Raw genomic sequence first — 17,797 nt, forward strand, 5'->3', positions numbered from 1 at the left:
GAATAATTCAAATGAATGTTCAGCAAGAATAAATCAAATTGTTTTTAAAAAAGCAAGCAATTATGTCTGCTTTTTCTCATGTTGTCTTTTTGGTCTTGTCTCCTACGCTCTTTCTGTGCTGTGTGCACCTTCCCATTTACACACACATACCAAGCCCCTCCCCCTGCCACTCGCAACAACAAAGATGAGAGATCACTTCTTCCTCTCTGAAAATAAGCAGATTCAACTCACTATTTCCATTTAAGGTTTGGTCCAACAGAATCGGGGATATGGACACCGAAACACATGGAGACATTATTTTACTGTAATAGAGGAGAAGTTCGCCTTTATAACGATACCCTTTTTATGTCTCAACTCCTCAAATTGTGCGCAGAGCAGACACTAACGTAAACTCACTGACTTTTGTACATCGCCTTGGTCTGTACAATGGACCGTATTTTAGCGTCCCAAAAACGTAATACTTCCAGATCAACTGTAATTTCAATACCATTGTAAAGCACACTTTCTCCCCTTTCCAACAAAATAAATGACATGACCTAATGACCTAAACGCTGCCCGTTTCTGCATGATTCAAGACGGCAATGAGCCCCGTCGGGTCTTTTTAAAAATGGCGGGTGGGGTAGCGAAACTAATGCGTGATAGTGAGAAGGAGAGATGTTGTGTGGGAAAATTGCTTTTTTTCACTCGATCTTTCCAACTTATCACCTTGTTGCCTCTCAAATGTAAATAAAACACAATAAAGAGTTTATATAATGTGTGATTGCATACCTATTTGAAGGTTTGTGTCGAATTTGAATCGGGTTTTTAGGACGGTGCTAAAGTGATCTTCAGATGTAAACAGTTTTTTTGAGAGTCGTGATCACTTGCAGTGACGACGCAAAATATGACTAGGTATCCCTCCCTTACCCCTATCACTGTCCATTTCCTGTTTTTAAACGATGAGAGAAGTGCTACACCTGGTGGAGAGAGATTGTAAGACAGAAATAGTTGCTTTGTGCGTGCTGTACGTTACGACATGACACGTCACGATGTAACGGAGGATCCTTTTCTCCAATACTATAGAGCCATTACCATGTCGATCAACGCTTGAATAGAAACCTAGTTCATACCCCAAGTCAACACAGTCGCTACAGTCCCATTCGTTTTCTTTGCAGCCTCGTTTGAATGTCGCGGTTGCGCACATTCTTATGGAATGGGGTGAGTTTACGTTACTGAAATGAACATTGATTCTGGAAAATGAATGCTAATTTTGTCGCAAAAGGCATTGCCTTCTATGATGGCCTTCTAGCAGAATTCCTTTGTCCAGTGTCTGTGTTCTTTTGCCCATTTTAATCTTTTCTTTTATTGGCCAATCTGAGATATGGCTTTTTCTTTGCAACTCTGCCTAGAAGGCCAGCATCCCGGAGTCGCCTCTTCACTGTTGACGTTGAGACTGGTGTTTTGCGGGTAATATATAATGAAGCTGCCAGTTGAGGACTTATGAGGCATCTATTTCTCAAACTAGACACTCTAATGTACTTGTCCTCTTGCTCATTTGTGCACCGGGGCCTCCCACTCCTCTTTCTATTCTGGTTAGAGCCCATTTTGCTGTTCTGTGAAGGGAGTAGTACACAGCGTTGTACAAGATCTTCAGTTTCTTGGCAATTTCTCACATGGAATAGCCTTCATTTCTCAGAATAAGAATAGAATGACGAGTTTCAGAAGAAATGTCTTTGTTTCTGGACATTTTGAGCCTGTAATCGAACCAACAAATGCTGATGCTCCAGATACTCAACTAGTCTAAAGAAGGCCAGTTTTATTGCGTCTTCAATCAGAACAACAGTTTTCAGCTGTGCTAATATAATTGCAAAAGGGTTTTCTAATGATCAATTAGCCTTTTAAAATGATAACTTAGCTAACACAACGTTCCATTGGAACACAGGAGTGATGGTTGATGATAATGGGCCTCTGTACATCTATGTAGATATTCCATAAAAAATCAGCTGTTTCCAACTATAATAGTAATTTACAACATTAACAATGTCTACACTGTATTTCGGATCAATTTGATGTTTATTTTAGTGGACAAAAAATGTGCTTTTCTTTCAAAAACAAGGACATTTCTAAGTGACCCCAAACTTTTGAACGGTAGTGTATATCGTGAATTGTCCATAAGTGTGAACAAATCGAGATATGATTTTTAGGCCATATCGCCCAGCCCTAGTCCGAACGCTCGGATCAACCCTACTCCTCGGCCAGAGTGTTCAGTGTGCGCCACGAACACTCCCAGAGGAAAACGCTCTGAATTTACCAAAGGATAATCTGACAACGTTTTGACTTTACAAACGGTCCAGAGCACACACTGACACTCCAGAGTGAATTCATGAACACATCCTTTGTTGGTGCTTCTGAAGTAGAAAAATGATTCCAACCTTGTTCTGTAACAGAACCACTCAGATATCACACAGGCAATTAAATCAACCATCCATTACATTTGTCCCTTACTTTGATTAGAAATCCATTTCAAATGACAAGTCATGTTCACTTTCTCAGAAGACAACACTGAAGGAATTAATACAAAAATTGGCCACATTTTTCAAACAAAAGAGACAGAGATGACATGTCAGACTGGTTATTTCACAGTGGGACCACCACACTGAGAGATACTGTGTATAGCAACTGTTGTACTATCCCATCAGTTATGAAGAACAGGGATGGGTAAAGGTCATGCAGTGGCTTGATGTTTGGGTATGTGTGAGGATATCAGAGCAAGTGTCTATTTGTTCCGGCATTTTATGCCACAATCATCACAGTAGTGTATGAGACAACCACTACAGTTGCCTATAGCCTACATGGCTCTGTCTACTGATATGGAGTCTGACTGAACACAAGCCCAATTATTTGATTAGCAGTGCTATCACAGACAGACACCAGCCAGTAACCAAATTAGGCTGGGTTCCACAAACTGGCATGAAAACCTTCCACATTGTCAAAAGATTAGCAACAAGTAGGATTAGCAGATCAAACACAGTTCCCCTGGGACTAGGAGAACATTTGGCTCACGGAGCACTGGTTTGATTTTAAAACACCTGCTCCCCACTCACTGTCTACTTTTACCTCAAAAACATGCTGTGGAGAGCTTTCCTCTCATCTAACAAACCTGGCCTGCTATTTCAGTCAGAGGAGATGCATGTCCAAGGCCATTCCCCAGAATGTGCTGTGAGTGTCAAGCAGGCAGCACTGCCACCGTGGTCACCATCGTCAGAGCAGCCTCCCCCTCAGGCTGCACCTGCACTGCCTGGAGGCCTTCTCTATTAGGCGGGACAGACAGGCAGAGGGATGGAGGGCTCACGGAAATGCATTTGTTGGCTGGAATCTCATCTGTTTTTCTCTGCTTCAGTACACTACAGTCAGTGCCTCTTTGTTTAAACTCCTCATAAGTATTTATACAGTAATAACCAAATAGAGAACTTACGGTGGTGAGCTACCATTTGACAGGGAAAAAGAAGAGGTAATACACTACAACAGGTTTTATAGTAACTTCAAGCTAACTATCACTATCTTTCTGGAGGTTTGTGTCCTCTCTGGGAGCCAGAGGTAGCAGGTGGACAGGCCCATGTGGGATATTAAACCAGGGGGGAGGGATATCCGGGGAGGGACAGCTGCTGCCAGTCGGAGCCCGGTGGCCACAGGTGCAGCCGTGCTCAGTGACAACACAGACTGAGACGCTCATAAACAACATACTATGCAGTACACCACAGTGCTGGGGATGCTAGTCAGCACTACTATTCCCTGGATACTGTTGTAAAACTGCACTGACAAACAGGAAGGAAGGCCTCACAGCCAACCACAGTATCAGTTTCACCTTAACACTAGCCTCAGCAATCTGAGGCACCATCATGGTCTGGACTTATGACCTTCTTCCTTATCACTGACAACATCTTCCAGTGTCACAGCTTGATGCACTAACTGCATTAGGCCTATCTCTAACATGAATATAATGCTGTGTTGGTGTGACGAGACAGAGACCAGGGCTTCTACTATGGAGAGTTAACTGATGCTTTATACAGACTCTTCATCAGTACCGTAGGCATAGCTAAGACTGGGCTGTACAATTCATGAATTAGATTCATTTGAATGTATGTTATTGCGCGATATTCCAAATGCCTGTATCACAGAATCAAGTTAATGTGTATTTTCAGTTTTTATGAGCGTTTATGTCCACTTTTTCTCATATGGTATTTTTGGTCTCGTCTCATTCGCTCCTTCTGTGCTGTGCACCATACCCATTTATACCAGAGATCTGCATATAAAGACGAGATGCTCATGTCCTCGCCCTAACAACGGGAGCCGTTGTCCCAAAGGCAGGAATGCAGGTGACAAGTTTAGGTTCAAAATAAGCCCATAGAAACTCATTAATTCCATTATCAGTAACTTACCTAGTTAAATTAAGGTTAAACAAATAAATAAAAGTGGGTGTTATGGTTGTGGAAGGCATAGAGTGCATTCAGAAAGTATTCAGGTCCCTTGCTTGAAAGATGAACGGAGTATAGTACAGAGAGGTCCTTGATGAAAACCGGAAAACCTGCTCCAGAGCACTCAGGACCTCAGACTGGTGCCAATGTTCATCTTCCAACAGGACAATGACCCTAAGCACTCATCCAAGACAACGCAGAAGTGGCTTCAGGACAAGTCTCTGAATGTATTTGAGTGGCCCAGCCAGAGCCCGGACCTAAACCCGATCGAACATCTCTGGAGAGACCGGAAAATAGCTGTGCAGCGACACTCCCCATTCAAACTGACAGAGTTTGAGAGGATCTGCAGAGAAGAATTTGAAAAACACCCCAAATACAGGTGTGCCAAGCTTGTAGCATCATACCCAAGAAGACTCAATGCTGTAATTGCTGCCAAAGGTGCTTCAACAAAGTACTGAGTAAAGTATCTGAATACTGTGATTTTTTTATATTTTTTTAAATACATTTGCAAAAATATCTAAAAACCTGTTTTTGCTTTGTCATTATGGGTTATTGTGTGTAGACTGATGAGGGGAAAAAACAATGTAATCGATTTTAGAATAAGGTAACAAAAATGTGGGAAAAGTCAAGGGGCCTGAATACTTTCCGAACGCACTGTATACTCAGCCTAGGTATAATTTAAACATCTCTGAATTCAGTAGATTATTGCTGACTGTTTAAAATGCAGTGTATTTGACCTTTAATTGTACAACAAAGCTTATTTCAAGAAAAAAATGCAAAAAATAGAGATATACTGTATATCATGAATCGTAAAAAATTGAGCTATGAGTTTTAGGCCATATCGCCCAGCCATAGGCGTAGCCTGGTAAAGAGTAAACATGTATACATGCTGGCACCACAGATTGTATACACACCACCACTCTTCCATTCACAACCCTCTCCAACGCACCGCTCCACAGAGCCAAAGACGGCTTAGTTTCGTATTTAGACGATGGGGAGGGCTACATTACACTCCCAAATGTTAATCCTGTGAGTAATTTCACACCTGAAGCGTTACACCAACTGTTGTGAGCTAAGTTACGCTCTTTTGTTCTACAGAGTAATTATGTCTCCTTTTTTTTACAGCAGCAATTGGAGCAACTTGAGAGAGTGGAGACAAAACACTTTTTATTTCGGAGACAGAGTAGCGTTCATGGCGCTAAACATGTTCAGTTCAGGATGATTTCACAGAGTGGATCATCCAGACAGGTGGCGGGGGGCGGAGCTGCGGAGGCGCCTAACACATTTTACACTGCTAGTGATGCAGCCATAACTAAAAGAATAGAAGACGTCAGATCACACAACAGGCATTCTGTACTGTCTGGCTGACTGTCAGACTGACTGCTGGGGATCTGTGAATGACTGAGCAGCTTTCAGCTGGCTAAATTTATCCTCCCAAAGCGGGTGGGTCCAACGCTTGAGATTTCAAAGTGGTAATTGGGCCCCTCTCCAGAATGGAGAACAATATTTGCTCTGATATGACCTTTGACCCCTGAGTGAGAGGACTATAGATGTAATGACGGGATTAGAGGAGAAAACAAAGGGGATGGTCTAGAGTTAGACAAGAGGAAGAAAATACCACTTTGCCGTCTTTGTTAGGTGATATTGTGTGCATGGTTCTATTCCATCATTTCCCTGATACAGGATCAGCCACAGCACACACTTGTCAAACATGGAAGTAGACATGTGGATGGAAATGTGACAATAAACATATTCCCCCATCACATTCATATATACATAGATAAAAGCTGTGTTGCTTCCCCATCATTCTTCATGGCCCCACTAAGACAATATGGCAGAGCAATTCACTGCGGTTCTGAACGTTGGGGAAGAAATTAGGGTGGAATGCACGTCTGTGAATGTGTGTTGAAATGACTTTAAAACCCATAAAACCAGCTACCAAGACGTACGCAATCGCTACATACCCAGGAATGGATGCCAAAGAAGAGGAGAAACAAGTCCATAGGACTCGAAGCATCCCTCAGGGAGAGGGAGAGGGGAGGAGAGGACAGAGACAGAACAGCAGTATAAGTAGCCGAGCTATGGCGTTATCAAAAGGTAATAGTACCTCTAGCTACAGTTGAAGTCGGAAGTTTACATACGCTTTGGCCAAATACATTTAAACTCACGTTTTTAACAATTCCTGACATTTAATCATAGTAAAAATTCCCTGTCTTAGGTCAGTTAGGATCACCACTTTATTTTAAGAATGTCAGAATAATAGTAGTAGCTTTTATTTCTTTCATCACATTTCCAGTGGGTCAGAAGTTTATATACACTCAATTACTATTTGGTAGCATTTCCTTTAAATTGTTTAACTTCTGTCAAACGTGTCGGGTAGCCTTCCACAAGCTTCCCACAATAAGTTGAGTGAATTTTGGCCCATTTCCCCTGACAGGGCTGGTGTAACTGAGTCAGGTTTGTAGGCCTCCTTGGTCGCAACACGCTTTTTCAGTTCTGCCCAAAAATGTTATATAGGTTTGAGGTCAGGGCTTTGTGATGGCCACTCCAATACCTTGACTTTGTTGTCCTTAAGCCATTTTGACACAACTTTGGAAGTATGCTTGGAGTCATTGTCCACTTGGAAGACCCATTTGCGACCATGCTTTAACTTCCTGACTGATGTCTTGAGATGTTGCTTCAATATATCCACATTTTCTTTCCTCATGATGCCATCTATTTTATGAAGTGCAGCAGTCCCTCCTGCAGCAAAGCACCCCACAACATGATGCTGCCACCCCCGTGCTTCACGGCTGGGATGGTGTTCTTTGTCTTGCAAGCGTCCCCCTTTTTCCTCCAAACATTACGATGGACATTATTGCCAAACAGTTCTATTTTTGTTCATCAGACCAGAGGACATTTCTCCAATAAATACGATCTTTGTCCCCATGTGCAATTGCAAAACGTAGTCTGGCTTTTTTGTGGTGGTTTTGGAGCAGTGGCATCTTCCTTGCTGAGCAGCCTTTCAGGTTATGTCGATATAGGACTTGTTTTACTGTGGATATAGATACTTTTGTGCCTGTTTCCTCCAGCATCTTCACAAGGTTCTCTTCTGTTGTTCTGGGATTGATTTGCAATTTCGCACCAAAGTACGTTCATCTCTAAGAGACAGAACGATTCTCCTTCCTGAGCAGTATGACGGTTGCATGGTCCCATGGTGTTTATAAGTACTATTGTTTGTACAGATGAACGTGGTACCTTCAGCCATTTGGAAATTGCTCCCAAGGATGGACCAGACTTGTGGAGGTCTTGGCTGATGTCTTTTGATTTTCCCATGATGTCAAGCAAAGAGGCACTGAGCTTGAAGGTAGGCCTTGAAATAGATCCACAGGTACATCTCTAATTGACTCAAATTATGTCAATTAGCCTATCAGAAGCTTCGAAAGCCATGACATCATTTTCTGGAATTTTCCAAGCTGTTTAAAGACCCACTGGAATTGTGATACAGTGAATTATAAGTGAAATAATCTGTCTGTAAGCTATTGTTGGAAAAATGACTTGTGTCATGCACAAAGTAGATGTCCTAACCGACTTGCCAAAACTATAGTTTGTTAACAAGAAATTTGTGGAGTGGTTGAAAAACGAGTTTTAATGACTCCAACATAAGTGTATGTAAACTTCCGACTTCAACTGTAAATATATCAACTCTATGAGGCATGAGATCATTAGAGATTGTGGAGTGAGTAGGTGTGGAGGAGGGGTGGTAGGGGGTGTTGTGTTGTAGCTCTCATTAGCGTGTCTATCTCTGACTGCCTGTCAGTCTCCACCTGTTGGTCTGCCTTGTTAAAAGCCCCGGGATCAAGTCTCTGGGAGAGGATGTATCTTCTGCAATGGAATGTCAGGCCCAAATATTTCATAGAATATAAACATGGGCCTAATATAACCATCCCATATAAATAAAGGTGAGCCCACAGGGTGGGGAACAGAAGCTAAATTGAGCCCAGAGATGGTGATGGGGAAGCCTCGGTGGACCCTGGTCGATAAATTTCTCCTTCCTTCCTGCTACTTTTTACGGCCAGCAGTAAAATCCCTCCCTGGTTGGCCTCAGCAGGTTCAGCATGACAGAAGAGAGGAGAGGAGCTAGGTGAGAGTGACGCTGAGGGAAACTAAAACAATCTGCTCAGAGCTCTGCTGCTTCTTTGACCTCGGGAGGACCAGTCTGCTGAAACCATCTGGATCTCTGTCATGCTACCTCTCCTTCTCTCTCTCTCTCTCTCTCTCTCGATCTCTGTCTCTCTTTCTCTCTCTCATACACACACATACACACGGTACAGTTAACCCTTGCGGTGGACCAGGGGTGGGGTTATCTTACAGGGTCAAACTAATCAAATCCATGTCATCTTCAGCACCAGGGCTCTTACTTTAATGTCACAGGCCAAATGCATGGCCTCAGCTCAGTCCCTCTCCTACTTCTGGATCGAGAAGGGCTTAAGCCTGTCAATCTGTTGTGTGTCTGTCTGGGTGTATAGTGGTCAAGAAGACTGAGGGCTACAGTCATGCTACAGAGAGACCCACCTCCCCTATCCCTGAGTCCCCCACACATAGAGGCAGGCCACCATGGTCCCTCCTCAGACTGGCATCAGCAACAGGCCACATAAAGGTTCTGGTTAAGCCCTGGACACAATTCTTGGAAAATGTTGCCTTCAAAAAAAGGCTTATGAATCCCATCTCTGACAAAAGAGGGGATGGAATTAGTGGGATTTAGGGGCGTCTGTGTGAGTCAGGGTGGAATTAGTGGGATTTAGGGTAGTAGTAGTCTGTGTGAGTCAGGGTGGAATTAGTGGGATTTAGGGGCATCTGTGTGAGTCAGGGTGGAATTAATGGGATTTAGGGTAGTAGTAGTCTGTGAGTCAGGGTGGAATTAGTGGGATTTAGGGTAGTAGTAGTCTGTGTGAGTCAGGGTGGTATTAGTGGGATTTAGGGTAGTAGTAGTCTGTGTGAGTCAGGGTGGTATTAGTGGGATTTAGGGTAGTAGTAGTCTGTGTGAGTCAGGGTGGTATTAGTGGGATTTAGGGTAGTAGTAGTCTGTGTGAGTCAGGGTGGTAATTAGTGGGATTTAGGGTAGTAGTAGTCTGTGTGAGTCAGGGTGGTATTATTGGGATTTAGGGGCGTCTGTGTGAGTCAGGGTGGTATTAGTGGGATTTAGGGGCGTCTGTGTGAGTCAGGGTGGTATTATTGGGATTTAGGGGCGTCTGTGTGAGTCAGGGTGGTATTATTGGGATTTAGGGGCGTCTGTGTGAGTCAGGGTGGTATTAGCGGCTCTCTTTAATGCATCTCTCTGCTGACCAGATCACAGGCCCAGTGTAAGGCACACTAGCCATGCTTTTCTGTCACAGCACCAGGCATTGGTCTGGGCCGGACAGAGACACAGACAGCTACAAGGTCTTTAGTCTGGGCTGATACGGAGCCAGGAAGCCATGCCACAGCAGAGTTATAGAGGAATGTACATAATGTGCTTTTGGCTGCTGAGGTGAAAATAAATGTTGTGAAACAGAGAAAATAATGCATGTTTTTCAGTCTATGTGCAGGGAAACGCGTTGAGGATAAATGGATGTGTCTCTTGGACTGTAGATAGCACTCATTCATGGCTTGTTTTTGTACAGCCTATGAAATACTGCTGCTCTGTATGTTAATGGCATACTTGCACATAGAGGAAGGGTTTAACCACTAAATACACTTGGGCTGGGGCCCACCAGATGACCTTTCCACCTCATAGCACAGGGAAACGCGCTCCAATTGAACCGGAGCGTCGAGCCCCGCTTCGAGATATTCCCAGTGGAACCACCAGATGGCAGGCACCTCCAGGACCCACAATGCACTAGGTCACACCCCTGGAAGAATGACCTTAACAAGCCCAAACACAGACCCAATGACACCAACCCGTAACCCAGTGGGTAGCATAGGAGGTATGGGAAACCCACAGCATGTGTTGAGTGAGCACTCTGAGGCTTGGAGAAAATATAATGTATAATTTTACACATATATCAATCTGTCTGTTTAACTGTAGATAGGGATCTAGATATTAATCTGCACACACATTGATTCTCAGTGGGCAGGTTGCAGGAATGAGGATTAATGAGAATAGAATGGTTCAGTCACCATTGTTCCTATTGTTACTCATATTTTGACAATGGTCTCCCTCCCCTGTATGCCAGGCCAGGCAGGCATAAACCCATAGCTCATGAGTGCTGCAGACCACTGCGTCACAATAAGAGCAAGGGAGGCCTTGCACTTCGGAGAGATCCATCGCATCTCTCCTCCATCTCTGTCCTCCGGTCCCCAGGGGGAGGGGCAAGGAGAGCACATATATTTCAACTGCTGGAGCTAAGGGGTTCGCAGTCCCCTCCCTCCATAGTTTCTTTCTCTCTCCATCCCCCCGAGGATGGGCCGGGGGCTGAGCTGGCCACGCAGTAGCCACTTCCCTTTCTGCTCGTCATGCTGGGCCGTTAATACTGTGCAGCGTCAGGAACAGCAGGTGCTATCAGTCCCTATCATTAATTATCCCTACCGAATCACTCTGGGGCTCTCTCCCTCTATCACTCCTCAAATCCAAATCTCTATCTCTTGCACAATCTCTCTCATTCCATTCCTCCAGCTCTCCCTCATGTTCTCTCACTTTCTCTTATTCAATCCATCTCCAATTCTATCAATGTCTACAGCTCTACAGTAATGCCTTCTCCTCTCCATCTTCCATCTCTCTGCTTCTATCTCCCACTCTATCCCTCTTGCATTAATTTGTTCCCTGATGTGTCCCAATATCTGTCCAACATTCTTTCAACTTCTCTCCAGTGACTCCTAGCCTGCTGACAGCCAGCCAGGGCAGGATTCCCTGCTCCCCCCCCCCCTCTCCTCAGATATGTGTCCTCCAGCCTCTCCTCTCCTTACATCCCCCTTCCGTAAATGTATTCCAAACTGCTGGCCTGCTGCTGCCAGCCAGGAGACGTCACAGGAATTGATGGAGCGCTGGAAGAAAATATAGCCCTTTTCCCCACCAGAGAGCTCTGAAATAATGCTGAATCAAAGGAGAAACACCGGATAAGAACCTCCCCCCAGGTCATAAGGTGGTGAACAAGGTCAGAGATGAAGGAGTGAGCCTGGAGATGATAAGGGCCTAGGCTACAACTCTCCTCTCCTCACATACATAGAAACATAAGGCTCTCCCATACAGCCATGTCCCAGTCAGACACAGGTGAGAAGGCTTTAAGTCAACTGTGAGAAACCCAGAGGAACATCTGGCATGACCACAAAAATAAACAGTGACTTCCCCATCCTTGGGTTCAGGCTGCTATAAACCTGGCCATGAACTCCAAACGCACAGGGGGTGAGGGGGGTGGTGTTGGAGGTGAATGGCCATGTATGTGTGTGTCTCAACCCCTCCTCATTAGTCAGACCTGTATCCCACACATACTGTATACACACATACAGTTGAAGTCGGAAGTTTACATACACTTAGGTTGGAGTCATTAAAACTCGTTTTTCAACCACTCCACAAATTTCTTGTTAACAAACTATAGTTTTGGCAAGTCGGTTAGGACATCTGCTTTGTGCATGACACAAGTCATTTTTCCAACAATTGTTTACAGACAGATTATTTCACGTATAATTCACTGTATCACAATTCCAGTGGATCAGAAGTTTACATACACTAAGTTGACTTCGCCTTTAAACAGCTTGGAAAATTCCAGAAAATGATATCATGGCTTTAGAAGCTTCTGATAGGCTAATTGACATAATTTGAGTCAATTGGAGTTGTACCTGTGGATGTATTTCAAGGCCTACCTTCAAACTGTGTGCCTCGTTGCTTAACATCATGGGAAAATCAAAAGAAATCAGCCAAGAACCCAGAAAACAAATGTGTAGACCACAAGTCTGGTTCATCCTTGGGAGCAATTTCCAAACACCTGAAGGTACCACGTTCATCTGTACAAATAATGTGTGTACAAACAATGTATGCAAGTATAAACACCATGGGACCACGCAGCCATCCTACTGCTCAGGGAGGAGACGCATTCAGTCTCCTAGAGATGAACGTACTTTGGTGGGAAAAGTGCAAATCAATCCCAGAACAACAGCAAAGGACCTGTGAAGATGCTGGTGGAAACAGGTACAAAAGTATCTGTATCCACAGTAAAAATGAGTCCTATATCGACATAACCTGAAAGGCCGCTCAGCAATGAAGAGGCCACTACTCCAAAACCACCATAAAAAAGCCAGACTACGGTTTGCAACTGCACATGGGGACAAAGATCGTACTTTTTGGAGAAATATCCTCTGGTCTGATGAAACAAAAATAGAACTGTTTGGCCATAATTACCATCGTTATGTTTGGAGGAATAAGGGGGAGGCTTGCAAGCTGAAGAACACAATCCCAACCGTGAAGCACGGGGGGTGGCAGCATCATTTTGTGGGGGTGCTTTGCTGCAGGAGGGACTGGTGCACTTCACAAAATATATGGCATCATGAGGAAAGAAAATGATGTGGATATATTGAAGCAGCATCTCAAGGCATCAGTCAGGAAGTTAAAGCTTGGTAGCAAATGGGTCTTCCAAATGGACAATGACCCCAAGCATACTTCCAAAGTTGTGGCAAAATGGCTTAAGCACAACAAGGTTAAGGTATTGGAGTGGCCATCACAAAGCCCTGACCTCAATCCTATAGAAAATGTGTGGGCAGAACTGAAAAAGCATGTGAGAACAAGGAGGCCTACCAACCTGACTCAGTTACACCAGCTCTGTCAGAAGGAATGGGCCAAAATTCACCCGATTTATTGTGGGAAGCTTGTGGAAGGCTACCAGAAAAGTTTGACCCAAGTTAAAGTTAAACAATTTAAAGGCAATGCTACCAAATACTAATTGAGTGTATGTAAACTTCTGACCCACTGGGAACGTGATGAAAGAAATAAAAGCTGAAAGAAATAATTCTTTCTACTATTATTCTGACATTTCACATTCTTAAAATAAAGTGGCAATCCTAATTGACCTAAAACAAGGGACATTTTTACCAGGATTAAAGGTCAGGAATGGTGAAAAACTGAGTTTAAATGTATTTGGCTAAAGTGTATGTAAACTTCCAACTTCAACTGTATATGCAATCATAAACATCCATGCACAAGCACTTTCCAATACACATTCCAGGAGTGTGGATTAGATGTCTTGTTAGGAGCAGTGACTAACTGGACTAATGGTTAAACTACGAGGTTGATGGATCAAATCCCCCATGATGCATATGGTGGTTAAGCCCGTGAACAAAGCTATCTGCTAAGTGAAGATTGATTGTTATTGAACAAACAGCTTATCTAGACTGTATCTGAACCTTGAGTAGGAGTCATCCCCCCAGTCCCATGTATCCTACCCAGTGTTATGACCACAGTGTAATCGAAGCGAGGTAGCTAATCCCACAAATCCACTGGAAAACCTGTAATTTTCCCCTTTTCTGAGAGCTAGGATATCAGCAGCCAACAGAGAGGGAATCTCTCACTCAATCTCTCTCCCTCCAACACCACAGAGCAGATACAAAGTTTTTAACTTATTAGTGTAATCCATTATAAGGAAGCAGAGCAGACACTTGGCCTGAGTCGATATGAGCCTCCTATGCTTTCCTATTGATCTCCATCAGACTACAAGAGGAGTAAGAGGACAGATTGAAAAACAGATACATAATAAGTGAGAGTGGGAACACTGAACTAAAGGACCTTCTCAGTCATTACTGTGTCTGTGTGCGTCTGTGAGTGGTTTAGAAAAGAAAGCAGAGTCTCCAGAAACCACAGGAGAGGAACACAATGGCTGTATGTTTGCCTCCATTGTCCTGCCTGTCTTGTGCAATGCCTCAAATGCCTGGGCTAGAGCACACAGTCAGGAGATGTTTTTGGTTCTGTATCAGAGGACACGATGAAAGGAAAATTTCACACACATACCCAAACAGTGTGTGAAAAGACACTTTAATGTCTTGAATGTGCAGTCAGCTTTGTGTGTAGACCTATTCATGTAAATAGTGAATGAGTGAATGAGTGAATGAGTGAGTGAGTGAGTGAGTGAGTGAGTGAGTAAGTGAGTGAGTGAGTGAGTGAGTGAGTGAGTGAGTATACTATTTATGTGCAAAATAGCATTGCGCATAAATTACTCAAACCACTTCAAACATGCAATAACCTTTCTTTATTGTTGTGAGGCACGACAAATTCACGTTTAACAACATGTAGACCTTAATTGAATCAATACCTTTAATGGAAATGAATGACAAAATTCTCTCTTATGATCTTTTAAAGTTGAGCAGCTTTTCTACCGTGTGATTGGGTTTGAATTCCACCAGTGAGTAAAGGCGTTTAATCCTCAAAGGAGGGTCTCGTGGATGATTCTGGCAGAGATGCAGCACAGATGCTGGAATGATTCACAACATGCACCACTCTTTTATTTACTCTGGTAATAATTCTATAATAAGAACCTCTCTTGAATTTCTCCTTTCATCGTCAGTAAATGATTCAGGATAAAAAATTATTCTCATTAATTACTATTCCCATTACGTGATTCAGAACAAACGACCGATAAAGACGGATTTTGACCAATGAGCATTGGCCAAGCAGATAATAGGGAGTTTACCGATGGAGGCACGGATCTCCTTTCATTCATCTTCAATCACTTATCTTTGCTGATCTAAAATTAGGAAAACGAGATAGACTTATCAGGGTTGTTGCTTTCATTAGGTCGATTTATACGTGTCAATTTGCATAAACGAAAGGAGATTAGGAAAGCTACTTTGACAATTGGGACGCAACAGTTTGGGAAAGTGCAATTTCTCATATCAATAAAGTGCCACCTAGTGGAAAACAGCGTAATATCTGCACCTTTGCCGCTGAGAGGTTTCGTGCTTTTCAGATGATGCATGTATATTTTTCCATGTGGTAATACTTGAAGGTTTCTCAAGGAAAACAATAGAAGAGAAAGAGTTTAAATGAAAATATTATAGTTTTGTCCAAGAGAGGGGATTAATTGTTGCTGGCTTAACTTTAAACACATCCTTTATTATATAGGCAATGCTATTAACTCTGTTTTGTCGACTTTAATCATCTCAATTTCATAGTTAGATGGGATGACTCTCAGCTATCTGCAAATCCTACACGAAATGCCTTCATTATCTCTCAATGCTGTCCCTGATTGTCAAGAAGGCCACTACAGGGTCATGCTTACAAACTGTAGGACATGGTGGGAATGATTTCTAGATTCTACAGAAATCGATGGTTTTAGCATAAAGGATATGAGATACAACAAAGGCTGTATGTACATTTCTCAAGGGGCAATGAATGCGCAATGTTATGGGAGGAATATATCACCTTTATTAGACTTACTATTCCTGGATAAAAATGTGCAACAATCTAATGTAAGAAAATACACGTTTTCATTTGAAATAGAGTCGACCACTATCAGTCTGGAGTCTTTTTACGCGCAATTAAATGTCCTTCTATTGAACCATTTGACATACCAGCCCACGCACTGTCACTCTTCTCCAGACAGTTTTCAGATAAATATTATTCACCCGAGAATAAACACAGGCTATTGGGCCCCACTCATGAGTCATGTCCAGCAAAAGGCTACACAGGTTTTTGAAAATTGCAAAATCTGAATTATCAATAACCTAATGAAGCAAACATCACTGTTGAATCAGCAAACATGAGCCAGAAACTGATGTTTCTAGCCTGAGTGACTATCCAAAAGGAATAATTATCATGGAAACTTTGACTGGCCCGATAGTCTATTTTATGGCCAGACAGTATTAGGCTACAATACATATGGACAAAAGAAAAATGCATATCTTGGCTTTTGGCCACCATGACCAACCATGTAGGCTACAGTACGTCGAACCTATCATTCCAAAACCGAGTCCCCGATCAACTTGGAAATAATGCACCGGTAATAATGCAAGTGAATTACAGAGAACTAAAACATGTCATTTTCACTCACCTTCTTCCGGGGCTGCCATTTCATCATATTTGTAAACCAAAAATGTACAACATCAAGATATTATATACGAGGAAAATGTTGATTCAAGGGAATTCCAACAGCAAGTCATGCTGCTTCTTGACTTCCCTCAATTTTGCAGCATATTTTCTCCAAAAAGCGGCGCATAATATGCGATGCGAGGTTCAACGTCAAATCGGGAGAGATGGCACGCGATAGCCCCGTTTAATCCAAAGAATGGAATGGAGCAGAATACGTTTGTCTAACTTATTGAATGTCCCGGTTTTCAGTTCAAACGTTTTGTATAAATAAGACTATGGGTAACAGTGCGTAAAATCCAAACTACAAGTCCGAGATGCGCCACCAGCCCTGTACAGTCTGTCTGTCCGCTAGATCACTCCGCTGTCTTTTAGCATGGTTTTCGAAGATATCCAGTTAGGTTGACTGCTGGGAAATTAATTCTTAAACTTTTTGTCAACCTCCACGTCGTCCATGCATTACAAAACCGTTAGTCTGACACCAAATAGAAACACAAGTCCAACGTTTTTGTGGGTTTATCCCACCGAAAAACGTGTATATCCAAAACGTTGACAAAACACAGAAACATATGACAACTGTTGTTGATCCCTTTTCTAACGGTTAAAAAAATGTGCTATCAAATGTCAAGCAAAAGTCAATGCCAAAACCAGATCACCGACATACATGGCGCAAAAGAAAGTCACAGGAGGGGTGAACAGAAAAAAAATCCCTGGAATTTCTGTGCGAGGCGCTGGAAGGATATCCTGCAACAGCAACAAACGGGACTACACAACTCTAATGACTTCCTTCCCTGCTCCTTCGCGCTCGGGCATTGCATAGCTCAGAGTTGGAACAGAACCCGAGCAGCGCAGGAACGAGCCGGCGGGGTCATAGTGCCGTCGACTCTGAAGCGCGCGCACCGAGGGTAAAGGCGATGTGGCCAGAGAAAAGACTCCAGAGCTGAGCCAACACTGCACTCATACAATGGCCCCCAGGAAGGTATGGTAGAAAGCCGCAACAGTGGAGGAGTAGAACTCGAGCAATACAATGTGAAAGTGGACAACAATACATTTCCTCATGATAAACATGAGGTCAAAACCTTTGCCACAACACCAACAGTTTGATGTTATTCTATACAACAAAAAAACATAGACTACATACATATTCATTCACAGATAATGGGTGGTCAACTCTGCTGTTGTGCTGCACAAAGAGGTAGGCCTGCTATAATCCCCCTTCAAAGAAGGTAGAAAAGTGACAGAAGGAGACACCTGATTATCAGCTTTCTATAAGCCTCCAGCACCTTTCAAGGTATATCCCCTTCACTGTTTACAGTGG

General features: G+C 43.1%; 1 protein-coding gene across 2 annotated transcripts in view; it reads right to left on the reverse strand.

Moving 5' to 3' along the window:
- The window catches only part of LOC115111615 (tetratricopeptide repeat protein 28-like), a 226,208-nt gene extending 208,942 nt beyond the window's left edge, over positions 1-17,266 (reverse strand). For both annotated transcript variants that reach the window (XM_065011559.1, XM_065011558.1), the window contains exon 1: positions 16,445-17,266. In XM_065011559.1, coding sequence (XP_064867631.1) covers positions 16,445-16,471 — 27 coding nt within the window. In that variant the 5' untranslated portion in view covers positions 16,472-17,266. The remainder of the gene's footprint in view (positions 1-16,444) is intronic.
- Positions 17,267-17,797: the final 531 nt, after the last annotated feature.

Source organism: Oncorhynchus nerka, linkage group LG27 (genome assembly GCF_034236695.1).
Source record: "Oncorhynchus nerka isolate Pitt River linkage group LG27, Oner_Uvic_2.0, whole genome shotgun sequence".
NCBI classification, from domain to species: domain Eukaryota; kingdom Metazoa; phylum Chordata; class Actinopteri; order Salmoniformes; family Salmonidae; genus Oncorhynchus; species Oncorhynchus nerka.